The sequence below is a fragment of the Apteryx mantelli genome, chromosome 8 (genome assembly GCF_036417845.1).
Source record: "Apteryx mantelli isolate bAptMan1 chromosome 8, bAptMan1.hap1, whole genome shotgun sequence".
Classification (NCBI taxonomy): Eukaryota; Metazoa; Chordata; class Aves; order Apterygiformes; family Apterygidae; genus Apteryx; species Apteryx mantelli.
In genome coordinates this window covers 21,383,039-21,410,278 of record NC_089985.1, presented here as the reverse complement: position 1 = coordinate 21,410,278, position 27,240 = coordinate 21,383,039, and the positions used below count along the sequence as shown (strand labels likewise).

Below are 27,240 nucleotides of genomic sequence, written 5' to 3'. Positions count from 1 at the left end.
TTGCTTTTCTACCAGTTAAGTTCAATGGCTTGCAGTCTCATATTATGGCAATCAGTAAACTGAGACATGGATCTCAGCCCAGTGATTATGGGGACTGCAAGGAGTTCACAGGCATAGAGTTTACAGTGATGGGAACCAGGTTGCAAAGCCTGATCTGGAAATGCAGGTGGGCAAGCAATATAAGTACCTGCAGGTACATCAGTTAACCTGTGTGACTGGCTATACTAGACAAACAGTTTTCACTGGGAGGTATGGTGAGGTGCCTGTGGAAATGGGGTTGCAGCAAGAGTATGGATCTAATTCTGTGTTATCTGGTTGTGGCATGTGAATAATCTCATCCTTCACCTCTTCTGGCATGCAACCATGATATTGTGAGTATCTAGTCACAACAGAGGTAAGATTCTGGGAGTGGGAACATACCATTCAAAAGTCTGTTGATCTTCAGCTCCCCTTGCACACAGGCCTCGGGCCAGCCACAGGCTGGCCATTGCCTTCTATCTCTTATTTCTTGAGGATTTATCTATCTGCCAGCTCAAACCAGCATCTTCTGTAGGCAGGATCTTGCACCTCTAGCCCCTAAGCTTTGGTTCATTAGGCTTACTCTGAGGTGAGATACTAAAAGATGTAATACTGCAACTATTATAGAAGAAAAATAAAAAGTTCCTCAGTTCCCTCAAACAGAACTTTCCCTTCTCTGGAGTCTCCCAAGTCCTTCTGCTTCAGAAATATCTGTGGACTGGGCAGGGTAGCAAGGAGTGGGTGACTATACCAGGATGGAAAAAGATCTTTTCCCAATGATTTTCCTTTTAGATACCACAGTGACCAATGGCTTTAATAGATTAACAGTGTGAACCCTCCCATAAGACCTTCTCATACTTACAGAGTCTGTAAGGCAGAACACCTTCTGTGATAAACGGGTTCATACATTGTTACTTGAAATGCAGCATTGACATTAGCAAAGCTGTAGTGCTACTTTCCTAATGCCCCCTCAGTCTGTGCCTGTCAGATCCTTCTCCTAGACCTCTCTGGAAAGAAAAGAGCAGTGAGAAACATCAAGACTGAGATACTGAGAGTCAAACTGCGTTTAAATTGCCAGTCTGTTTATCTAAAAGCCTCTCAATTGTTGTAACTGGAAACTGCAATAAAATTACCAACAGTGGCAGTTTCTATTGCTAAGGTAGCAAATTGAGCTCCTTGGTAATAAACTCTCTTTGTTGGAGCATGTTTGCGTGTTAGGGGAATCAGTGAATGATGGATTCACTAGTCATCACCTCCAGCTTCTAAGCTACTTTTTATCCAGCTGATGTCAGAACTCCCTGCTTCACAGCCTTATCCAGTGAAATTCAACTTGATTACATTAGTGATCATGACAAGCTCCAGTCAGACAACAGAGGTCAGAAAACAAATTCCTGTTATGTAAATATAGTCTGATAATTTATACTTTTGTACACAGATCGTAGGCTGCAAAATTCTGTGTAGGATGGCATAGCAAAAGGCTTAGTCTCAGAAAAATGGCAGAAATCTATTTGCATTTCTTGATGTTTACATGATCTTTGATAAAATATTTGGAAAAGCTACCTTTTGGGTGGAGAATTATTTTGTAGTTTTTCATGTGTTTTGCTTCATTACTTCAGTAAACAACTTTCCCCTTTCATAATCTTGTCTTAATATCTGAATATCTTTAGCTAAATTGCCTATCTTTTCCTTTTTTGTTTTCACGCCTTCCACCTCTCAGAGTAATCTCCATTTTAAGCCATCAGTAGCACAATTTATTAGCATGAAAAGATGCTCATGCATCCTGCCCTGGTTCTTTCATGTTCACAGGCTGGCTGGAGCATCTCAGTGCTAAGGCTCTGTACTATGTCTCCAGGTCTGCAGATACTGGGCACAGCAGTGGGATCCCGAATGTTGCCTAGACAGATAAAAGTGCCTACAGAAAGTTATGGTTGACATTTAAGGGTCCCATCCAGGATGAAAGCTCCATCTTATGAGGTGCCTTGCAGACCCATATACAGACAGTTCATAGTGCAAAGAATTTACAGTCTAATAGATACAATCACATCAACACTGGTAGCCAGATATGTAGTAAGAAGGCAAACAAATATAGTCATAACTAGCACTACTTCTGTTGTGTACTGGTTTTTATTAAAATGTAACCAAAGTCAAAGGGTCTAACAGGAGTGGGGGAGTCACTAGAGGAAGGGAGTAAAAAGAGGAAAGAGTCATATTTTGTTGCCTCCTTGCTAGAAATATGGTCATATTTGAGGGATGGTTGTGAAAACAGATAAGGCAATAACTGCAGTGATTATATTGGCATGTTTCCTGCTTGCATTAAGAGGTAGATAACTGAAAATGAAAAGGTGCCAGGGAACCTATGGGTGTGTGGCATTACTTAATTCACTTTGAACCCTGCTGATAACAGAAACATGAGTGTTTGGACAATATAGCAGACTACAGCTCTATTGTGACAGTAGTACTGAACATGAGTGCAGGGCTCCAACAAGGACCACCCCTGCCCGTATGAGAGCTTCCTCAGTCTCGCAGGTGACTGTGCCAGGAAAACCATGCGAGACCGCTACCTGGATAGGTAGGTCTTTCCCTGCTTTTGCCAAGTCTCACAGTTCTCCTTGCCTGCACTCCTGCTCTGAAAACAGTGGTCTCTTCCAAAAACGCACGAACCAAGCAGAACTTCCCAGTTCTACTGCTGCCATAAGGAGATGAGAGCCTAGATGGAAAATGAAGAATAGTGCCAAGGTAAAGCTAACTATTTGTCTATGATATATTCTAAGACAAATGGTCAAGGAATGACCAAAAAATGAGGAAGATGACATGTTTAAACACTGCTAAAGTGTAAAACTCAGTGGAGAGGAATGGCACTGAAGGAAAATGGAAAATTTTTAAAGCTAGATTAATGTATGCTGCAAAGCTCTTTATGCCATCTGGTAATAAGAGCAATAAAAGATCAATAGGAAAGAGTGAATAAGTTGAAAAAGTAATCAAGAATAAGAAACTGGCATATAAAGAAAAGACAGCATCTGTTACAGAGAATGAATGGAAATCACATTTATCTTGTACTCAAGGAATAAGAAATGACAGACTGAAAGCCTCTTCTGATAGCATACTGTCCTGGAAACAGGCCATGCCAGAACATCTTAAAGCTTCTGGGAGACAAATTGATAAATTCACATGATAATTCTAGTCTCCATCTGGTAGGTGAAAGAGCATTTCCCTGTTCCAGGGCTAACCGCTGACCATGGTACTATGTGAGCTTGCAGCCTCTTGTCACAACTAGGTCTATCAGGAAGAGCAAAACTAACATAACAGTACAAATCTGCAAATACTCCTCAGTGACTGAGACCATAGCCTGGTGTCCTACAATAATCTGTCATTCTGAAAACATTTGGTATCATTTTTCCCCAGCAAGAGGGAGAACGGCTGTGTACCTCAGTTCTGGACTGCAGAACAGGCAGTGATACAGGGAGTTGCAGTTCCCCCAAGTCCTTCTCACAGCTAATGCAAAAACTGTTTGCAGCCTTGCTAATGGTCCTGGAGTGGGGGCAAGAGAATAAGAGAGGAGAGAGGTGCAGGAGAGGAGGTGCTGCATTCGTATCTGGTGGCCTATATTTGAAGCCTAATTCAAAGCTTGGTCAGGGCGGAGTATGGGTTTCAAAAGGAGGATCTCTCAAAGCAGAAGGACACAAGGAAGTTCAAGGGGGTTTGTCTGGGGTTTGTCTGTTGTCTCATATATCTTTGGTCCGGTGATTTTTCTGTGAGCAATTCCACACAAGGAGCTTGCTTCTGATATGGCCATTTGTTATATTTGGGAGGCTGCTCCCAAACACCACATGTATTTGAAAGAATTAACAAAGGTATGGTCAGATTTGTAAGAAATAAAAAGATATAAAACTAACACCCTCCCCTCTGAGTCTCCTATTTAAATCTGGAGAAGGTTCCCTGACTGCCCCTGGGAGTTACACAAATTAGAATAGACAAGAGCAGCATCTAGTCCTTTCTTGACCAATTTTTCTTTTTGCTATATTGCAGAAGGCATAACACACACAGCCCTGCACAACTTTGCCTTCCCATTAGTTTGTGATTCACCACAAATCCAGGCCATATTTGTGTGTGTAACATGATTGTTGGACCACTATCTGTAGGGTATGCAGTGTCACAAATTAATCTTGTATAATCTGTTTGTTTTATACATATATGTGAAACTCCCATCCACTGTCTATAAAGTCATTGCATGCAATGTCCTCTGAAATTTCCTTTGTATTCAGATTCAGCCTTCAGCTTAGATCACCTCACTCAAGTTTATTACAAAACTTTAGCTTTGGCTTGTTTTATCTGGAACAATGCCATTTGCTGCTGCTGCTTTACTCCCACTGAAATAAATGAAACCTCACCACATCTTTCCACTTTCATATTCAGAGACTGAGATATGCACCTGAAAAATGCATTTTGATGCTGATAAAGTCCAAGTCCTACTACACTTGTTAGTTATTACACAATATGACACAGCAATATGTAACATCTGATGAGAAAGACGGATGTCAGAAGCAGAGAGAAGTGAAGACAGAGAACAGAGCTATAAAACAAATGGAGCAGATATACTGAAGGCCAGTGAGGATGAAGAAGAACATTTTAGTACTGTTTTCTTTTGTGTTGATGTGTATGTGACAGAAATTTTCCTTTCACTGAAATCACAACCCCAGTGAAGTGAGTAGTTGTTCAGAAACCAAACTGTTCACTTGAGATGACTGAGCATGCCACACAGAGCCAAACCTTGTGGGATCTCCCACCACAGTGCTAGACTAGGGAGATTTGTAGAAGCTGGCTCTTCCTTTGGGCCTGTAGAGATGACACTTTCCCCCAACTATTAGAAGCTTTTAGTTTCAGGGTTATAGCAATATATGGATAGAAGTGAGATTATAATCCCCTTTTTCAAAAGAAATTACATCCATTAAAGAGATTTTCTTAACCTCTACACAAAGACTGGCTTCCTGAAGAACAATTCCATTTTATTAATTCAAAAATGCAACATACAGCCTTTTACTTCAAGTATGCAGGGAAGACAGGTCACCAGGCAGTAAATAAAAAGTGGTAACAGGTAGTGTCCAGTGTGACAGGTGTACCAACTTCTCTTAAGCAACAGATCAAACATCCTGTAATTATCTGTTCTTCTAAGAAAAATGTCAATTGACTGTGTGAAATGTATACACTATAAAAAGGCAACATTCCCATAGGATAATATATACCTAAGATGATAGAATTCTGTCACACAGTCAGCTAATATTAAGTCCCTACTCATTTTGTTTCTTTCCTAAAAAGACTCCTAAAATGGAAAAGCTCTCATTTCCTAAAACAGGAAAGCTCTCACCCTCCATTGACAATATACAGTTTGTTTAGAGTTTTTCTATTCCCCCTCTCCTGCACTAGGTTTACTGTCTTTGAGTATGACTGTAGAACAAACATATCATAAACACGGATATTCTCTCTTTCCCTCTGGAAGACTATATGCTCCAAAACTACATGCTTATGTTTTCTCTAATTGCTCAGAAAAATAGGATATTAATCTCAAAAAAGATCTATCACTCAGTCTTGACAGCAATACAAAGTATTGACAAAAGGTAAGGATCTTGTTTTATTCCTGATGTTTCCTACTAGGATTAGCTTCAAGCCTTCTGTCTCAAACAAGAGCCAAAAGGGCTTTTTTGTTTTCCAAAATGAGCACTTCGCTCTTGTCACATTAGACTTATTTTCAGAATATTTGAATAGAATATCTTCAGGCTGTCAGTTGCCATTGTATAAATAGAGGTTGCCAAGGAAGGAATAGTAGCTGCTTCTTTAAGCAACAGTAGCAAAAGAGGATGAAACAGCAGACTAATAGCAGCAATTCTCATCTAGTGCAGTATTTCAAGAGTGCAGAAATGTCATCTACTACAGTACTGGTATTTTAAGTTAGAAAATCCAGCAAATCTACTTGAAATTAGCACATATGCTACTGAATATAAGAAGGCATTTTCCCTGTCTCTGAAATTCACACCCCTTTCTCATTTTATAATGATTTTGCAGCTCCTCAGTTTTTCTTTTACAGCTGTAGAAATGCTTACTCTGTTTTTTAGGGGTATTTCTCTACTTCAGAACTAGGAATCCACTGTCCAAGACTGTTACATTTAGAACCACAGTAAAAATTGTCAGCACTGCACAAATTCTTTGTGGTTGGAGAGAGTATGTATTTAGGTACAACATTGTTATTTGGGGAGAGATTTGTCAGAAGAAGGGTTTGGGTTTTGTTTTTACTTTTTTTTTTTTTTTAAGATCTAAATGTTGTCAGATGAGAACATTGCTGGTTTTGGGACTAAAAGTCTTTACTGGGCTCTCTCTTGGAGCCCCCAGTCAGAGGATTAGGTAATCTCACAGTCAGAGTTTACCATCATGCCTACTCTTATTTACTTTCAGAGCACAAGAGCAGTCCTCTGAATCCAGTCCACTCATGAAGCCATTAGCATCCGTATAATTCAGGCATGATTATTCTGTTGATGTGATCACTAGAGGAGACCGGCTACAGCACACTGTTCTGGCTGTCCTCACTAGGGGAGGATAATAGCAGAGCTCCGCTGGGAAAAAAGGGCTTAGGGCTTGTTCACACAGGGAATAATTCAGGACAGTTTATCTGAATTAATTGGAGATTTTTTGTGGATTATTTAGAATCTTATAAAACCTCTGGGTGTACACTTTTATTCAGAATTAAATTGTCCTAATTCGATTAAATTAGCTTACTTCCAAATGTGAAGTTTTATACAGCTCACAAAAACGGACCAAGAGTAGAAGACATGTAAGGGTATCTAAAATAGCCTGGCTATGAACACAGTCACTCCCCATATGCCTCATGAATTTCACACTTCACAGCAAAATGTAGTATGAAGAGCTGAAAACTGGAATAGAAGAAACTCAGTCCAAGACTGTGATAGGTTAAGGACTGGATGTCCTCGTCAGAAAAAAATAGTTGGAGCCTGGGCACTAGCTGGTTTTATCATTTACAGCCAGAGTGATCGTCAAACCTGCTGAGATCGTGATACCCTTTCAGGTAACTGGGAGCAAATCATCTTTGAAGCCAGCCTTAATGATTAGCTGTTTTACCACCAAGTTGTCTGGGACAGTGTTCATCAAACACTGGGGACAGGTTTCATAAATGATATGCTGGATTACTAGAATTCTTTAAGGACTTTCCTTCAGGTGCCCAGAGCAAGCTTCAGTATTGAGCAGGGACCTAAGTACCAAAATTCTGTGTTGGAAGTGGACTCAGGCTTCATGATGAGGTAAATACATGGAGTTTAGTGTCAAAAGCAAACCCATTACAGTTAGTTATACCTTGACATGGCAACTCAGAGAGTGCTGAGGAAACAATGAGGCTTAAGGCACAAGTCATGTTATGGCTGCCACCTTCCCTCACACCAATTCCTGCTCTGACAGGGTCATATGTATTTCTGAAGTGCTCACGGTTTCCTCTTCCCAGAATATCAGGTCAAGGCTGGAAACCCTAAAGAGTTTTTTCCAGCCATCCTCACAATGGTGTCGAACGACAAAGAGGCAATGTACAGTGTGTTTTAGCAGTTCCACTGGAAAATCCCTGGTGGCCAATAGCAAGAGTAGATCTGTCACAACCCAGGGCATGCATTGGAGATTACAGAGTAGGCAGAGTTGTGAAGTTTTCCTTTGCTCTTCTTTGTGAAAGTCTCTGAAAGCCAAAAGGTCTAGGAATTGGAGGAAAAGGCCCAAAGGTTGAAGTCATGATAGATCCCCATTTATTTGACTTTCCACTTGTCTAACAGAGGACCAGACAGACTCTGGCTCCAACTGCGGTCATGCTCATAATGCAGCTCAGGGTGAGGGGGTGGTATCTTGCCTGACCTGTCCAGTTTCTGAAAGACACCTGGATGGAGATGAAAGATGCTGGAGTAGAGCAGGAAAGTCAGATGCATTGGCGTCGAGTCAGCTGTCAGAGGCAGCACCTGCTGAAAATACTCCTGCTTGTGGATCATCCAGACTGCTTGAAGGGGGGTACTGCAGGGCACTGAAAGGGCTGAGCAGTCTGGAGCTCTGTTCCCCTCCTTTCAATCCTCTGCCCTTCTGCCTGCAAGATGCGCCTGAGCATCCCCAAGGCCCAGGCAATGTGGAGGGCCAGGGATATATTTGGTCAAGTCAAAGCAGACTCAGCTTATCTGTTCTTAAAATATAATGCACTCTGCCTTCTGCATGACAAGGCTCAAAATACCAAAATTAGACTTGGGAAGAGTATAAAAAGCTCCCTGCTAACATAATGTGCAAATGGACTGCCACACTCGCTGTGATCTTGGACAGCAATAAAATTAGAAGGCAACAGCAAATAGCAAAGAAAATTGCAGCTGAAAAATAGCAGCATTATTCTCTTTTAATACACATTGTTAAAATGAAAATTTTTAAAAGCTGAAGAGATGTGAGCCCAGATGCTATCACTGTATGTCTTATGCAGTTCATGATTACGAACAAACAGCAGAATACGTATAAGTGAATCTAAAACGGTATGGATATGAGCCCAGCTGGTGTCCCCATATGCCTTATGAATTCCACTTTTAGGAACACAGCAGCATATAGCATTTGAGATGCTTCTTAAGCATCTCATTTATATAGAGTGGAGTTGTTTTACTGAAGTACACACAGAAAAGGTCCATGAGGAGATCATAAGAACAGCTGCATTCAAAATCACTAAAATGCTACCTTCAACTGCTGTGCTTTTACTGGGAAGCACTCTTGAGCCAGAATATTTTCCAAATGAGTGATGATGCTTGGCTTGTCAGAGAATCTTCACTGGGATTTTTCTAAAGAGCAACCACCAAAAAGCCATTTTAGTGAGAAAATGCCAACTTATTTTTGTTTTGGCAAATTGTTCCTACTGAAAGCTCTTTCAGGTCCAGAATGGAACTGCAAATGCCCACGCTCCAGGGAAGCAAAGCCACTAGGGGTGGGGGAGAGTTGATTTCTAGCCTCTTCTCCAAATCAAGCAAGGCACAGTCTGGGGCATGACTGGCCCACATCCCGGCGGAGAGCCCTTCACCAACAAGCTGTGGACTCTTCTGCAATACAGCTCTTCCTTTCCTGCTTTTCAATTGCACCAGTATCACCTCTAGGGGAAGGTAGTTAACTGTGGGGATTCCTGGTTGACTGTGAAAATTCATCATCAAATGCAGCTGACTTCTAAAATCATCATTTCATTATATGTAGACTATCAACCAATATACAGCTAGAGCAGATATCTAAAAAAATACAGTACATATGAATGAAAAATTATTTTATTTAAAAATACATTATACAGCAGAGTGGACCTCTTTTTGTTTTCTCACTGCTGGTTCACAGAGATAACATGATAAATTTAACCCAAATATTTGACTGGGAAAGATCCTGAGAGAGAAAGAGACCAGTTACAAGCTGAGTATATACAGTACACTGAAAAAGAGTAATCTCTTTTAACATAAAAGAATCTGTTGGTAATCTTATAAATCAGATATAAAAAACGCAGGTTTGCTACCATGCAAAAATGAGTGAAGATTTCATTTAAATCTGCACAGAGAGAAATTATTAGTACCTCAGGCCCTAAACAGCTAGACTAAGGGTAAGTGTGCCTAACATGGTGAAACAAATTTTAGACCTACTACAATTTTGTAAACACAGCTGATATAGTCTAATAAAGGTGGATTTTCAATCACCTAAGTAACGTTCTTGTAGCTAAGGGCTCTATTCTAGGACTTTCTTCCAAACTGATGTATTTCTGTATTCTCTAATTCTCAGTTTAGCACAACGACTTTGTGAGATATGCTCTATTGCACTCAGAGAAGACCTGGCCTCACTTTGCTTCCCAAGCAATATTTAGGTAGTGGTAGGCAAGTATTTTAGTGAAAGCAAAGGTTAAAAATAAGAAGCACATATTCCCTGGATGACTATGTGGGAATGCATTAAAATTCAACATATAAAATATATACCCGATTCTACAGTCATGTGTTTCAAACAACATGAATTCCAATTATTAATGCACAGGAAATACAGTATATTAAGAAAAATTTAAGGCCTAAAATGTTCTGCTCTTTTCAGCAGATCACTGAACGTTACTAGTCCTGATGTGTTTATAGTGGTAGAGTTGCACCCACTGTTGCCAAAGGAAAACTTCCTGGCAGATGCTACAAGTATCTTCAGTATCTATAATATTCAAATCCATTTGGCTCTCAATTTTTATAGGACAACTTCACTATGAATAGACAGCACGGCTGTCTTTGGAAGGGGAGACTCAATTTGATTATTCACAGTGACAAATGAGATATGATACCATTGCCTGATGCTGAAAAACTCAATTCCTGTCAACACTGCACAGACTGACAGAGAATACTCTTTCTGCAAGAATCTCTGAAACACAGAGATAGACAGCTTCCTAGAGATAAATTCCACCTGTTCTGGCCACTTTATGCAGCCATTTTGGTTTTTGCATGAGTGCTTCAAGGTGAAGTGGAGAGTGGAACCACATATGTACTTTTCTCACTAAGCCAGTGAGAAATAACTCATATATTCTCGTATCTTAGCACCCATTCTCCCAGCACAATATCAGGGTGTACAACAAACACATGAGGAGAAGATGCAGGCTTCCTTGAATGATTTGTTTAAATGTTTTTTGATTAGCACTACTTCCCATCAGATATGCTGAGCTAAGAATGGAGCCCTTAACCTGTCATGGGATATCATCAGTAATAAAGAATATTGATGATCAAAATTCCTATATTATTTTCATCTCTTTTAACCTAGATACATATATATCATCCAAGACATTCAAGAACTACAAAACAACAATTCAGCTACAATTATGTCAGGAAAATATCCAAATAAATAAACTTTTAATTATGATACAATACTTATTACAGTAAAAATTGGCATTTTTTTCTCTTCAAAAGCAGAAGCACCAGTCTTACATATAACATACAGTTTGAATGATATCTTACATGGAATACAGTGTAATACAATGTGCAAACAGCATTTTCATACAGAATGTAAATCTTTTTCTAGTTTTTATACACTGAAACTGCCTCAAATGGAAACACGTTCATGCTGAATTAAAAATGCAGATTTTAAAAATCAAATTCAAATCAAAATATGAAGTACTGCTGGAATAGGTACATGAACCATTAAAAATAATGAGAAGCCAAAATAAAGGGTATTGTCAGATAAATGTAATTAGTGCTCAGTTCGTCCCATTCCACCAAAAAGTACACAGTTTAATATTTTTGCTGGAAAGCAAAGTGTCATTTTAATATTTAAGAATTCTTCAAAATGTTGGTATCATTTTAATCATGTAAAAATCAAGTCAGAAATAGGACTTTTTAAAATTTCTTATTTTTGATATACTGCAATTATCATGAGTGGGCTGTGAAAAGAGATGAAGTCCAATGGAGTGAATAAACATCAGCGTCAACATCATGTGACTTCTGCAAAGGCCGTGATGTGGTTCTACAAGTTAAAGGAAAAATAAACAAATAAAACCCCAGAAACCAAACAGTTAGATATCAATCACCATTGTGAAAACTGCTGCATCTTCTGCTTTAGAGATAGCCTTTCACCTGGAGAGTTTTGCAGTAAATAAAATTGTTCTTCACTGCAGTGCTCTCCACTCACTCCCATAGCAAATCTTTGTTAAATGCCGAAAGACTGTATATATAAGTACACTGAAGAAAGTAATTAGGTAGACAGTTCTACAACCTTGTTATTTAATAAAATTATATTTAATGTGAATAATCAAATTAGTTGTATCTTATAATTTAATGCAAAAATTCCTAGAAATGAAAACTAGTTTCTGACAGATTCTAATATGCTATTTCAGTGTTAATACAATTTTAATGTTGCATTTTTTTAAAGATTAATTGTTCCCCATGAGCTAGATGGCATAGAATCAAGAAGTGAAATGCTACAACAAAATGGCATTCGCAGTTGAGAAGTCATATTCAAGACTTCTTCCTCAGAAGCACTGCAATGTCCTCTTTACATCCAGTGTTATTCTCCTGGTTCCTTCAACATGAGGATTCTAACGAATGTGAAGATGTGTCTCAGTGTGACTAATATTACATGTCACTCTATACAGCAGAACTGCAACATGCCATAGAGCTTTGCCACTTTTTCATGCTCTAACCTAAGTGACTTCCTCTGCAAACATGCCAGTGAAGACTCAGTTGTATAGATATCTGCAGGATCCAAAGGACTGGATTCTGCAAGGAACCGTATGTCTCCCTTAGGCGTGGAGTATCCTTGACTGCCATCATTTTTTTTAATATGCAATGCGTAAAATGAATAAAGGGAGTCTTGATGTTAAGCCCACGTTTCTTCCTCAGCACAAAAATGTACAGAGAGAAATAGTATCATGTAAAGCACTTCAGATTTCTCTTAACACCTCACTTTCCCTTTGGAAGCAGACCAAAGTCATGAGAAGAGAGCAGGCAGGTGTAAGCGGAAGAGGAGGAGGGGATTTAAGCAACTCATGGCAAGCAGGACAGATTCCAACCTTTTGCTTCAAGGGAAATTGTTCTAAGTCTTCAAAACCCCCTTATGTTCCACAGAAAGAGCTGGCCTGACTTCTACTGCTGCTTAGAGCAGTGCTTACCAGGCATTTTTCAATGCACTCCCTCTGCTGTTGACCCTGCTCCTAGCAGCTTTCAGAGTGGGGGTGTGTTTTATGATTAAAATCCTGGAAATTAAAAGTTCACAGAAGGCTTTTTTTTTTTTTTTTTTTTAAAGAAACTCAGTCTAAGAATAAAAACCACTACACAAGTTTATATTTCTCAGTTCTTAAACTGTTTGGATACTTGTGCAGTCTGCAGGGAAAGGAGGGGAAGGCAGAAAAGAATCTTTGATTTCTACACTTCAGGAAGGAATTAAGAGGCACCCTGAATCGGTGCAAGCGAGAACTGCCTCTCATTCCCCCTCTCCAAACAATGCTGATAGCTTTGCTCCTTTTCTCACTGTGTCATATCCCTACTGTGCCCAGGAGGAGAAGCTCTTTTTTTCGTATTATGCATTTTAGATCTAGCAATGTCCTGATGTATCTTCTGACAGCTTTCAAAACAGGGAAATCCAAAATTTCCACAAGCATCTATGTACATTTTTCTCCAAAACAGAATGAACATATTTTAAATAAATGGCAATGATTAAACCGTATCCAACAGCTTTTTAAAAAGGATCAAAAAAAAAAATCAGTGTGCAACTTTCTGTGAAAAAGTTTACAGTTTAACAACATTAGCAAATGTCAGTGATTCTAAGTTTTGATTCCATAGAAGAAAAGCAAAATTCAATTTTCTAATTAGAAAACAAAACATAAACATTTCAAGGCACTTTAATTTGTTGGCCACCTTCTACTTTCAGTGGGGGATAGAGGATACCCTGAGCTACCTCACTGAATCTGGAGTGCTGCTATTGTGAAATTTTCCCCACAGTATTTATTTATAATCATGTGCTATTTTTATATATATTATATATTTATATTTAGTATTTACAATTACTTGCTAATGGCAAGAATTATTAATATTGATTCCTGCATGCTTTTTTCGTATGTCGTCTTCTAAGGCAAAATTACCAATAAGCCTTGCTGAGATTCTTTTGACAGAAAAAAAAAGCATCCTTCCAATATAACTGCATTTCCAACTCTTTTACTATGCTCTTTTACTTCTACTTAGAGTTACCGTGACAAAGTTCAGTGTGAAATATTAACCACCATCAGAAAACAAAGATTCACACAGATGCAGGAGGCAAGCAAAAACATGCACAAGCCTCAGCTCCTAAAACTTCGTGGAAAATGATTTCAACCACGGTAGTCAGAAGAATGAGAATATGCTGAGGATCTGCTCAGCTTTAGCAGTTTTACAGACAGGGACCTCAGGTTTTGTATTATTCATTCCAAACTGACAGTATGAAGTTGGTGTCAGCACAACGTAAACAAAGCATGCTTCATAACCATGCTCTCACACCACTAACAGAAAGCAAAAGGCTAAGGGCTAAGCCTTGAGTGCAGGTTTCTGGGGTGAAATTATCCATATCTGTATATTTTATATTAAGATTTTAACTAATTTGTGTTTATAAGCTCTTCTATAATGTTAAAGCATTGAAGAAGTCCACATCAGCTTTTTGTGGTTTGCAGTTTTCATTATATAAATTTAATAGTTTGAACCAGAATTTTTTTGTTCTCCCCTCATTAATAAAGCTATAAATATTCAGAAATAATCATAAGCCTATAAAGTTTTTTCCACTGTTAAGAACACAAATTTTACAATTGTCTGTACTCCTTCACACAGTGGGGTTTGTTAAGAGAAATAGAAAAATATTACTCAATTCAGGGAAATTCAGGGAAAAAAGATAACTATGTTTTAGTTACCGTAACATCTTCCTGGTCAACAAGTAAGTATATGTTATGCTTTTACTGGATGAATCACATTTTTAGAGAAAAGAATGACTTCAGGTGAAATTCCCCCTCTTAAAAAGTTGCAGACCTGCACAGAACGCTGCCAGCACACTGCATCTGCCTTTACTTTAACTCTACACACAAACACACAAGTGCGCTGTTGCGCACATACGTTTATTGCCTTATGTGAAGATGTTCAAAACGGTTCATTCCTGTTATCCAGGAGAAGAACCTAATGATGCGTGCTTTGAAGGAGTTTCGTTGTAAAGGTTCTTCTTGATTATTACTAATACCTTGATCCTGTAACACCTACAACATACATTTGAGGAGGTCACACTGAATACATTGTTCTATTTCCATTTTACCTATTATTTTATTTGAAAATTAGATGTTGTGATTACAGCTTGCATTCAAATAAAAATACTTCCTGAAACATTCCCTAGAAGTAGATTTAAGCAGAAGAGCAGGACACAAGTGCAAATTCAAATGCTTGACTTTAGAACAAGATTGTTTATGGTCTTTTATGAGCTGCCTCTCCTGGGTGTGTGTTTCTGTGGGTGAAACAGTGTTGTATTATAAGCCTTGTAACACGCTCAATTATCAAGAGAGAACCATTATGGCAGCAGGAATCTGAAAAACTGCCCGTAAGCCAATGTAAGCGCATGCACTCTAGTCAAGCCTTCATGGAGATACACATCCACGTACTAAAACATTGCTGGTGTGGCTACCCAGGTACTCTTCTGGACTTCACACACAACAGTATTTGCACACCTCCCAGTTAAAATATTTCTGAGCCACAGAAATAAAGACACAGCCCCTTTCACCCATTTGCACATAGCATGATGAGCGAAAACATTTTTGTGTTTTGCCTTTAGCCTGCAAACTCAGTGACAAGCGATCACTCTCACCGGAGAGGTCAAGGGACCAGACAGGACTCCCCGTGCTGCTCTATGTGTACACAAGTGCACACACCAATGAAAGATTCCTCAGTACTAAAAAGCTCAAACCAAGGAAAAAGCAGTAACTCCGAGAATTAAAATTAAAAATACTATTTCTGGCATTTTTAAGAAGCTATTCTATGCCTCTTGTGAATAACCAAGACGGAGTAAACAGGAAAACATTATACCTGAAAAACAGAAGAGGAAAAGCTTCTCCATTCTTAAAATCCTATCAGAAATTTAAGAGGGATCTACGACATTAGCTATACTTAGCATTATCAAAATACCACAGTTCTCTCTAATGTTTTATCTCCACTCTCATCTTTGGCACGTATGCATTAGGAAAGGAACTACAGTGTCAAACTCAACAAGATTTCTGAGGCAAAGACAATTAACCCTGATATTCACCAGGAACTGGTGTGCTAGGAAATGAGAATGTCATATATTGTGAGAATTCCAAATCCTTATCACCATTAAAACCTAGGAACGACTGTCTCAAAAGAAAACATGGCTGGTCAGTCTATGAAGGTAAAGACCCCAAACTATCTGTTTCTAGCTCAGTCATGCTGGAGAGTCAGGTAGAGTATAAGAAGGCTCACTGAAACAGAGGACAGTGACTGTGTTTGGGTACGTGGGCACTGTTGACAGAAATAACATCATGAAGGAATACCAAGCAGAGATTTGGGGGATAGATTCAACTCAGCAGTCAAACAGAGCACTGAAAAAGAAATCATTGTGCAAATAAATAATATTGAGGGGATGCAGAAGGCGCTGACGATCAGAGATAGTGCGGTAATCATTCCCTAGGAGACAAACCGCAGTACCTATCTTACCTCAGTATTTCTTTTTGAGACCTCTTACCTCAGTCTTTTATCTACTGCCTGAATTAGTTTTATGTTACTTTTCCTAAAATGCTTCATGTTTCCTTTGCATTTGATTTTTCAAAGCTAGACTGCCTATAAAAAAGGCTAGCAGAGTCAACAGCTACTATAAGACTTGTATCAGTCCTCTGTAAGCCCTGGCTGATTTCAGGTGACTTTGTCATGAAATAAATGGCCAGTCTCTCCTGAAACAGAAAACAGGAAGAATGGTTTGTGACTGCACTGGATGAAGCTGAACTTTAAATTCTTTCTTCCAAGTGTCACCCATAATATCCCTATTTCCCAAGAACTCTTGCAAGAGAAGAACAAAAGTCTCTAGCCTTGACTGTGGTGGGAAGACACTCCACTCCTCTGTAGGAGAGTGCCGGCTAACTGAAAGAGGAATTGTCTTGTAAGATATGAATAAGGTCAGACAAAGGAGAGAGAAAGAAGCAGATGGGTGAGTGATGAGGTTTCTTGGCTTTCATTCTTTTCATTAATTCTGAGGATAAATCTAGTTAACCTGAAAGCAGAAAGTCCGCATTGCTGAGCGAGCTCTGGCAAGGATTCTTCAAGGAGACACTCTGCAACTATAGCTTATTGAAGTGTACAAAAACTGGGTACCTGGGCAGAACAGCTTCATCATCTGCATGCATCACAACTAAACAGAAGCGTCATGCAAACAGTGACCTGCCCTTGTCATTAACCAGCAGAGGCTCAGTTTAGAATATTCCAAGTACACATATTCCTGTTTAAGTGCACTTCATATGTAACACTCAACCTCCACCAGAACTCAGACATTAGCAGCACAGAGAGCATGCCAAGCATGGCAAGAGCATTATTTCTCCAGCAGGCAAAAGCACTGGAATGCAAAGGTATCAGACCTGGAGAAAGAAGAATGAGGTGCTCCCAGGTCTGTGTGATGCATCATGTGCTTGTTTATACATGGATGAAGTTTATAATAAAATTGTGATGCAAATGAGTGAGCTCCTACACGATGGGGTTTTCTGATGAAATCATTCTTTATGACAGCATCTTTGAATTGCTTGCTCTCAGATACCCATGTGATTATTATTTTTAAATATAAATAGCGGAGTTGTATTGTTTCATCCTAGCGCTGCCTTGGCCCATGATAACTTCAGTCGGTCAGGATCTGTGTTACTCTTAGTAGCTAATTTCTGCCAGTAAACTGTCTTTAATACTGCCACAGAAGCTTGCAGACTGAGAATAAAGAAAAACAGATTTAAAATAAGCCAAATATGAATGTATGAGCATTCAGAATGTGGAACTGACAAAGCCCTATCTGGAATATAGTGAAAAGTAACTTGCACATAGCAAAAGTAGGCAAAAGGCAAATTGCACACCAATTATCTAGCATGTCTCCTTTTCAGAGAACAACAGAGGATGTAAAGTAAGAAGGGAGCTAAGAAGCAAAGACTAAGTTAATCATTCTTGTGGTGATGGTAGTTAATTGAGCCATATTTAGACCCTACTTCTGCGTAAGTATTATTCCTAGTGCCCCTTATTTAACAGGATCTGGCTCCTATCCAAAAACATTAGACTAAACATTTAAAAATCACAAAAGCTCAACATCTAAAGTACTCAGATATAATTATTTTCTAATCCCAATTCTGATTTTCTAGGAGATGGAAATGGAAGAAAGCGTTTCCCAACAAATAACTAATTCTCTCCATAATCATCCTCCCATCTCGTCCTCTCTGTCTGGAAAGAAAGGTTTTGCAACAGAGAGAAAGATGAATCCATAAGCTGAGATCATATCGAGCGTAACACCTTGCTGGCAGTTCCCTAATTAATCAGGAGATGTCTCATAACAGCAAAGAGCTACTCTCCATTGCAGTGTGAATGTGAGTTCGGAGGGAAAGAAGGTCTTTCATGTAAGAGTTCTGGGCAGTTCACAAACGGTATAGGTCATCCTCAAGCAGGTCATATACTACTCTTGCAGCCACTTTCCCCACATCATCCCATAGCTTTACCAACATCGTCTCAGTCTTGCCTAGATCAAGTCTCAGAAAGATAACATTGTTCCTCATGAACAAGAGGGTCTCAAATCGGGTAGAACCACCAAGATAAGATGAAGTCTTTATCCTCTGAAGAAATGAAAAATTTCAGCAGCCAAACTGGAACTCAGGCAAGCAGAATTTGCAGAGAATCTACATTTATGACCTATGATGGCTGCACAAATGCCTTTTATCCTAGGAGAGCCTAGCACATAAATAAGGTGTTCTTATTAATATGGCACATTTTAGGCCAACTGACATCTCGCTTTGTTTTGACATTTTACAGAGTTTACTGAATGGATGATTTTAAAGATGTACATTCATCATCTAACTGCTTGTTCAAGCAAATGAGACTGTGACGTCCTCAATAGTTAGACACATTTGGTTCAAAAAGGCTTGTTAGATCATTCTGAAAAGAATTCTCCTTTCCCTTCCAAAGAAATGAATAGCAAACCTAGGGCTAGTAGCAATTCTTAATAAAGGACAACTTCCACCAACTTTGAGTGATGAACACACACTGGGAAGTGGCTAAAAACAACATTTCTTCTTCTTATGTTTAATACAAAAAAGAAGTAGTAGCAGTAATTTGGATTAAAAAGAATGCTGTAAAAACAGTTTTGGTGCCCTACACAATGTAGAATTGTTTAGTATCTTCAAACATGGGCATAATAGAAGAGATTTTAACAAATAATGACAGATAAACTCATTAGAAAAATTAGAATTTTAAAAATTTCATTAATAGCTCAAACTTTCCTCCAGGTGAAAATGTCTAACATATTCTCTTTATTTGGTTATACTATTTATTTCAGTGCTTGTTTGCTCACAGAATTGTTCTGACATAACCTTACCTAACACTGACATAGTACAACAACATCTTTGCAAAACCAGAACTTTTTATGACAGGAAACTAAAATGAATTTTAAACACATTGCAATACTTATTCATGCAAAACATTCTGACATACCCAGGAGACTATTGCTAATATGTTCTAATCCAAAATCACATTTGCTTTGGAAAGACATCATTGCTTTTGTGCAGTTAATGTAAGGCCCATTTTATTCATTATTATTATCACATCCACTGAATTGTTTGGCCTGATGGTGCAGGCCCCACTATAGCAACCTTTCAAGTGCAAATACAAGATCCCCAGCCCTTCTGCGTGGGGAGTTGCCCTTTACTGGGGCTGTAGAGGTGCCTGATGATAAAAGGCCCACAGCTGATCCACAGGTGACTGCATTCCATCCTGCACACTAGTCTCAGGACCTGTCCCCCAAAAGTAGGGTAAATGACACAAATAGGGTAAATATACTGCATAATCCCACATGTGGCTGTGGGCTCAGGGTTAGATTTCATCTTTCTAAGCACTCCAAGCTCTATGGATTCTAAGTCAACATGTCAATCAAACTCACTGGAGGAACTCCAGGAAAGAGGGCCTCAGATCTACTCAGCCCAGTTCTATGGACCTAGCAGTGGTTGTTTTAAGAAGCAGCCATAACAGTAAACTAGACTGATATGCAGAGTTTGTTTTGGAAGTGACACAAAGAGTCTCCCAGCAGGAGTCTCTCTGAATTAATTCTTCTCTTCTTTCTTCTTCACTGCTATGTCTCCCTTCTGTACATCTTATGACCTTGGCACTCTTGTCAAGGTAGTTCGGAATCATGTTTCCAGTAAAGCTACGTTTTATTTCAGCATTTAAAAAAAAAGTTAGACATTACCTTTTCTAAAGGGCTTTCTACTCGGGGGATGCTGATCATTGGCATCTGGGCCAGATTATCTATATGAGAATGCTCATGCTCTGGTTGACGTCCTCTGAAGTTATTTACCACACAAACAACCTAAAAGGAATTAGAAGATAAACAGAATAGCTAAAAAACAACGCCCTTTTTTGAGTTTTGATCCTGACATCCATAATTAGGCAGAACTGATACCAGCTTTAGTTACAGCTTACAGTAGAAACACAGACAAACGAAGTTCACGTTTTACAGAAAAAGCCCTAATTAATATTTCAAGACAAAAGAATTTCAAGCAATTTATTGTTACATGCATCATCCTTATACAAAAAATCCTCTTATCTAAAAGCAGATCTAGTACTGAAGCTAAGTAATACAATACCAATTATCAACAATACAATAAACAGATGTCCAGAACATGTGCAGAAAAGTATGACAATAACCTTAAATTCCTACGAAGGGCCAGTCCAATCTAAATTGAGACTAGCAAAGAACTTCTCAAAAGGAGAGTGCAAAAAGGAGGGGGGAAGGCAAGGATGGTCCCCAGGCAGAGAAACACAGTGCTAGAGAACTGCCAGAAGCAGGGGCTGTCACCAGGCATGGAGATGGCATAGCACTGAAAGGTCTCTATCAGGGGAGGCAGTGCGAAGCACAGGGCATGGGCAGGAGAAGCACTGGTTGTCATGAGCCACCTGATGGTCTGTCACGGCAGCCCTGAAGGCAACCGCAGTCAGCACAGCCAGCGCTGCCTGTCGGGCCACAGATCTGTGTGGGCAGAGCCTGGCAGAGGCAGCAGGACAGGACACGATGATACTACAGTCAAGCTGAGGCATGGTGCCTGCCCTAGGGCAGGAACTAAACTCCAAGTCTGCTCAGGACAGCAGCAAGTATAGCAGTGACTCTCACACAAGGGGTTAGGAATGTGATACATACCAAAACCTGTCCTGGGTAAGGTAGAGAACACTTCAGAGAGCTTATCTATCTACACAGCACAGTTTAAACGATTATCACCTGGTGCCATCTGACAGCATCATAACCACTCAAAAACTCCTCAAGTGGTAATGGCTATTAATGAGATCGTGAGGTTACAGTATATTAATATCAGGCAATCACTTCTTATTAATCAGCTTTTTTGCAAATACTGGATATTGGACAGAAATTTTAATGGTTCATGCAAAGCACAAATTTATGTAGGTAATAACTCATAAGAAATGTACATCCTTAAACTGATTAAATATATCCTGCAGCTGACAGGTAAGAACCAAAAAATCCTAACTTTCAGTGCTTTGCAATTCTTTCTTTTCAATAGCTAGTTAAAGTATATGGCAAATTTTCTTAAACAGAAAATTGTCATCAGTGTGATTTATTTTTTTAGATGGCTTCCTTAAAATACCTGTTCAAATGGAAATATTTCTGCAATCAATTTGCGAGTTTAATGATGCTGTTCACATAATATACAGTTTTCCCAGGAATAGCTAATGAATACACAGTTTGTTAGTGTTTTCTGCTGATTCAGATGTTCAGCTGAACAGCAAAGTTTATCAATTGTATTTTATTCAAAACACAACTAAATTTGATGTTGTGCTAGTTAAAGGAGATTATGCAGTATACAGCACAAAATACAAGAAAAAATATGGGAACAGACATCTGTTCTATTCCCTTTTATAGCTCAAGTGACACAAACATAATAGGAAAACTTCTTAAAAACAAACAATCAAATACAACCCCAGGACACCTTGTGTGGAAGGGAATGTTTGGAAGTGCCAGAAGGTATATTTTAAGGAGACCTAAAGCTGCCCACACATTTACCAGAAGGGTGAAAACACCCACCTCAGACATCCCTGTGCGAGTTCTCAGTCAAGTAAAGTTCAATGAGATCCAAGAATCAAGTTCAAAAATGTTTTTATGGGGAAAAAAATTCAAAAGTATATTTAGTACTAATACTAGGTGCCAGGCAGACAAACTTGCAAGCAGTAAACAGCTGTGACTTTTCTATGTTATGGTCTTGTACTGAAGTTATCAGCGACGGTGATTAATAGATAAGTTGTAGCTTGCTGACACAGACACTGGTCACTGTGAACTGTGACTAAAGATCCAATATCAGAACAGTTCCAGAAAAGAAAAGGCTAAATGAGGACCTTTTACTTCAGAATAACAAAATTTCAATTTAAATCTGAATGAGCATTTAAAGAAATTCAGCAGGGCTATTTTAAAGCCAGAAGAGAGATGCTACTTATTCTCTGATCAGTGTAGGCATCATTATACCAAATTTAATACTTTATAAACAAGATGTTATTCTGAGATGATGTTATTCTGAGGGATATACACTTGCTCAAAGCAGCAAAAATTACTGGGTGAAATTCTACAGTTAGGGTTATAAGTCAAAAAAGATAAGTGTATCAGTCATTTCTTGATCTGAAATTTCTGAGTCTTATGAAAATATAGCTAAGGAAACTGATATTTTAATTAAAGAACAGAAACACCTGTTTCACTTTTAATTGCCTGAAAAGTCTAGTCTACCAATACTTGTTATGAGACACAAACTTATAGAGTGATTTTTTCAAGCAAAAGTGAAACAAATATGCACTTACCAAAAACACAGCTATAGATATTCCAATTAGAAATCCTGCTATCACATCTGACCAGTGATTTCGATACTCTGCTACTCTGTTGATTCCAGTAAGGAAAGCCAAGCACATTAAGCCCAAACACAGAACAGGTTTTGCAAGCCTTGTTCCTCTGGCTTTTACTGTGTTGGTGACATACATCTGAAAATTAGAAAAGAAGAAAGTATAAGACTCTAATTGATAATATCTCCCACTAATTGCTGAATAAAATCTCTGCAATTTGGTTTGAAGAGACTCTGCCTATTTGTTTTTTGGGGGGGTGAAGAAACAAGCAAGCTGAACTCTAGATAAAGTCTTCACCCCCTTTACCTAGGGATATAGAAACTCTAGGTAGGTAGACCATACAGCAATTTCAAATCTTACATGAACCCGAACCGACCCTCCCCTCGCAAAGAACAGGCAAGTTAGACAATCCTATTGTATTACTCTCAATGTATGTATTTATTTATGCAGAGAGGTAAAGAGACTGATTTTTCACTGCCTAGTGTTGGCAATAACGGAAAAAGATCTTGAGCTTGTTTTCATCAGCAAATGCCTTTCTTCTTCATACACAGCAGAATCTGATTGTAAGCAGAGATTTGTCAAAAAGCAGTGAAAACTGAATGAAATGTCAGCATACAAATAAAATCGAATAGTTTCAGCTACTGCTGGACCAATACATCTCTACTTCACAGATGCTGACGGCATTTCATACCCATCCTCCACAGCACACAGACCAATCTAGATGCAGAGAAACTTTCATGCAGTAAACTCCAAGAAATCAAGATCTCCATCTCCGCCCAGCTTGCAGTCGAACTGTCCGTGCTGAATAGTACTGAATAAAAGCACTATCTGGTGACAGAGCAGCTCTTCTGCCCAAAGGATAGGTGCACTAGTGATTACAGGGCTAATGCCAGCACTTTCCAAGCTCTAATGGGTTGATTGGAGAAATGAATTCCAAAGCTGAAGGCTTTGAATCTCCACTCTCCAGTGGATATTTAAATCTTGGTATTAAGGCTGCTTAAAAGTTTCCCACTGAAATATTATACTTCAACTAAGTTTTTTGAGAAAAAAGTATTGACTTCCTGCAGATGCTCATTCTGCAACTAAGCCACTGAAATCCCTAAACCCTTCAGATTTAGACAAAGTTAAAGTTTTAAGACTGAAGAATTCAAATACCTTCTAAGCAGTTTCACTGGAGACTAGAAGTGTATAGTGACAGCACTTTGAATTGCAAAGGGAAACAGATGGATCTGTGCACTGAAGAACTGGTACCTGCTTTGACCAACAAATGGGCAGTTCTTTGGATTTTTGCACTGTCTGAAACTTCAGGTTAATTTACTGGGTAACCAGATATGCAGTGCTGCAGTAAATGCAGTTAAGATGACTAAAAAGTGAGGTTACAGTTACAGTAAGTTAAATTAAGGAAGTAAGAGTCAGAGCTTGTCAGAACGACATCTGCCAGTCATTTTGTTCAAAACACTAGAGAAAGTTCCACAGCATAGAGGAAGAAGTTGCAACAAAACCAGGAAACTCAAAATCACAGCAGAGTATTGCAACATATACCTTACATCTTCAGTGCACCTTATATGATGAACAGCAAAGGAGTAGCATGCTTTCAACTAATGAAGACAGAGCAAACTATTGGCAGAAGAGTTTCGGGCCGTATCTCCAACCCACATTTCTCCTCTCTTCTTCCATGTTTGTCCCTTCCCTTACTGTCCTTTTATCTTAGCTCCTTGTATTTTTGTGAGATCTCTATTCACTGAGCTACTCTTATCATGTGGTATGCTGATAAGACAACTACAATTTGCATTTCCAGCTTTTTTTCCCCAGCAATTTTCTTCAAGCTACAACAAACAGGGTGGTGTATGCTGAGTTAGTCAGCAACCCCTTAATTTAGTGAGGCTCGCTGTACTCCTGGATACTACCACCATTATGCACATTCACAGTACATGTTAGAACATCTGGTGCTAGGGAAAATATTCTGATATTTTGAATACACAGCAAGATCACCAAATTTGAAATACAGCTCCAGCAGAGTTGATAAGGGGAAGTTGGTCAAGGTTATCCTGGGTTTAATTCTGTATTGTGGCATATTAAATCAAAATGACTACTGAAAAGGAAAAATCAACTAGAAAAAGGAGTGTAGTTTGTTTAAGGCAGGGCACAGTGAGGTATTTCAGTTATCTATAACACCTGGTCATCACCAAAGAAGATAGTCTCAACTTTAATGAAGAAACCAAAACAAGTTATAATGCAAGAACTTGATTCTGCAGTACTTCAGCTGAACGTCAACATTTTTTAATTCAAATCTAAAGTGAAGAGTGCTCTGCAGAAAAATCTCGGAAACTCCTTATACAGTCAAGCACGTCCTTCAAATCCTTACTCAGGCAAAAGCACTGAGTGAGTCAGAACGGACTGCAGACTCACGCCATGTCTCACATGAGTAATGAAGACCTCCAGTTCCTGAGTCCCCTCCTGGAACTGCAGTCGAGATTGTCACGCCCAGTCTATCACTCAGAATAACCTGAAGGTTCTGCCGGCAGAGGGACCTCTTTTATCTTTTCTTTAAAGAACAGCCACAACTGATGTTAAGGGTAGCATTCAATTAAAGCATCAATAGAAACAAGGCAAACTTTTCTTCTTGAAACAGGGTAGTGAAAAGTCTACACATTTGCAATGCCCTACACAGGGCAAGCCAGGATTCATAGCTATCCACTTCTAACCTTGACCTCTTGCAGTTCTAGTACAATATGTTCACAAAATCAATTTAGAGAAAGGTCAAATTTACATTAGGAATAAAATATAATTAAGCAGTTGTTTTATTCTTGATCCTGAAGCAAAATGCTGCAAAGCAGAATATTCAGTAAATGGCAAAGAATAAACATCTTAAAAAGATGACAGGATTTTTCTTCACTTACTTTTCATAAATATTAAATGTATTATCAACAAAGGAAAAAAGCACAGTGATTCAAAACATTAGTGAGAATGAATGACACAAATTTGTACACGGTTATAGATGTTTACAGAACAAGTTTATCTCAGTTTATTTCAGGAAGAAAAATGTGGGAGAAATCTAATTAAGAAAATCTTGTAAATTAAAGTAGTCAGAAACAAGACCAACAGCTGTAAGACTCTAGATGGAAGGTCAAGGACTGATAAAGTAATTTGAATTAATTTTGCAGGCTATACATTCTCCTGCAACATCAGATCCATGGTGAATCTTCTCTTGAAGATCTCTTGCTATTGCTCTTCCTTTTTGCTGAAATTATATTTTCATATGAAAAGATATCAGCAAGTAGGCATCGGTAGAGAGTCCTATAAGGAGGTGGACATTATCTGATGGATCTGTGCACCAATATTTAGTAGATTTTCAGGAAAACACAATCATTTCACCTTCAATCTTTAAGATGCTGGAAATGAAATCTTCAGAGAATCTCACAAATTGAAAGAAATATTGTAATTGAAGCACTTTCAAAAATATGCATTTGCCAGATCACATTCTTAGAATCCATTGAAAAACTGCTATCATAAAAAGCAGTATTAGATTTATCACTTTTTAGACCAATTTCAGAGCCTACCACTGCAATAATACACTGGTAGCCTCTCTGCAGGAAACAAAACCAAAAGCCCAAAACATATACTGCCACTTGTTTTTGATGGACTTTTAAAGAGATTTCTGTGGCTAAATTATCTGAAGTGTTTTTTAAAAAAATGCATAGGCATCAAAGAATAGAAGCTTTTAATCAACTTTCTACCCTGGAGACTATTTTGCCCTGCGTACTTACATTGGGCAATACTTCAAAAATGTTTCTTGGTAATTATATTCATTCATTCTCTCTTATGAGCACAGCAGTAGTGAAAAATTCTAAGTCATAGAAAACCTACTCCCTGTAAATTTTTACAGCCTTTCTGTGCTCAAATTATGCCTAATAATGCTTTAAAAAAAAAAGCCCAAACCTACATTTTAAGAATTATGTAATGATACCACAATTCAGTGCTACTACCACTAGGAGTCAGAATCACTGCCATCACCATCATCTTCATCACAGACAAAGCAACCTGTGAGGTTTCTGACATGACTGTCTCAGATCATAATATAAAGAATAATCATAATGCTGGCACTAAGATTATAACTGGAAAGCTTTCAGAAAAAAAAGTGATGTTGCAAGTCTGACTCTTGTGAAATATGTCCTAAGTCTAGTACAAACAAAATGATTCCAACACATATAAGAGAAGAATAGAAGTCATACGTCAAGTGCAGGATAAAATGACTTCCCAGGCTATACTGCGAGCTCCTCGTCTTTTTCTTCCAGCTGTCTTTAGACCCACCCAAACATCTACGCACACAATCAAACAAACATGTAATGGGTCCCAGAGTATCATTTTGGTTAGAGTGGAGTTAGTTGTAGGCTGGGCCCACCAAGCAGGAGTCAGGTTACTTTTCCTAGCTGATTTCTTCAGTCTGGGGCCCAGGGATGCAGGGAGGAAGATGCCCTTCATGCTTGCTGTTTCAGCCCTTCCTGAAGCAGGTGGTCAGGGAGGACTGACAATGGGACAGAATAAGTTCTTTAGTGGGTAGAAAATACTGGCTCATGGAGCGACAAGTGAAAAGGGGAGG

At 38.8% G+C, this 27,240-nt stretch overlaps 1 protein-coding gene across 1 annotated transcript in view; it reads right to left on the bottom strand.

Moving 5' to 3' along the window:
• Positions 1–9,360: 9,360 nt before the first annotated feature.
• Positions 9,361–27,240, bottom strand: part of PLPPR5 (phospholipid phosphatase related 5) — a 46,020-nt gene continuing 28,140 nt past the window's right edge. The window contains exons 4-6 of the mRNA XM_067300876.1: positions 22,602–22,778; positions 19,996–20,115; positions 9,361–11,529 (exon numbers count right to left, since the gene is read on the bottom strand). Of these exons, the coding sequence (XP_067156977.1) occupies positions 11,497–11,529; positions 19,996–20,115; positions 22,602–22,778 (330 nt within the window). The 3' untranslated portion in view covers positions 9,361–11,496. The remainder of the gene's footprint in view (positions 11,530–19,995; positions 20,116–22,601; positions 22,779–27,240) is intronic.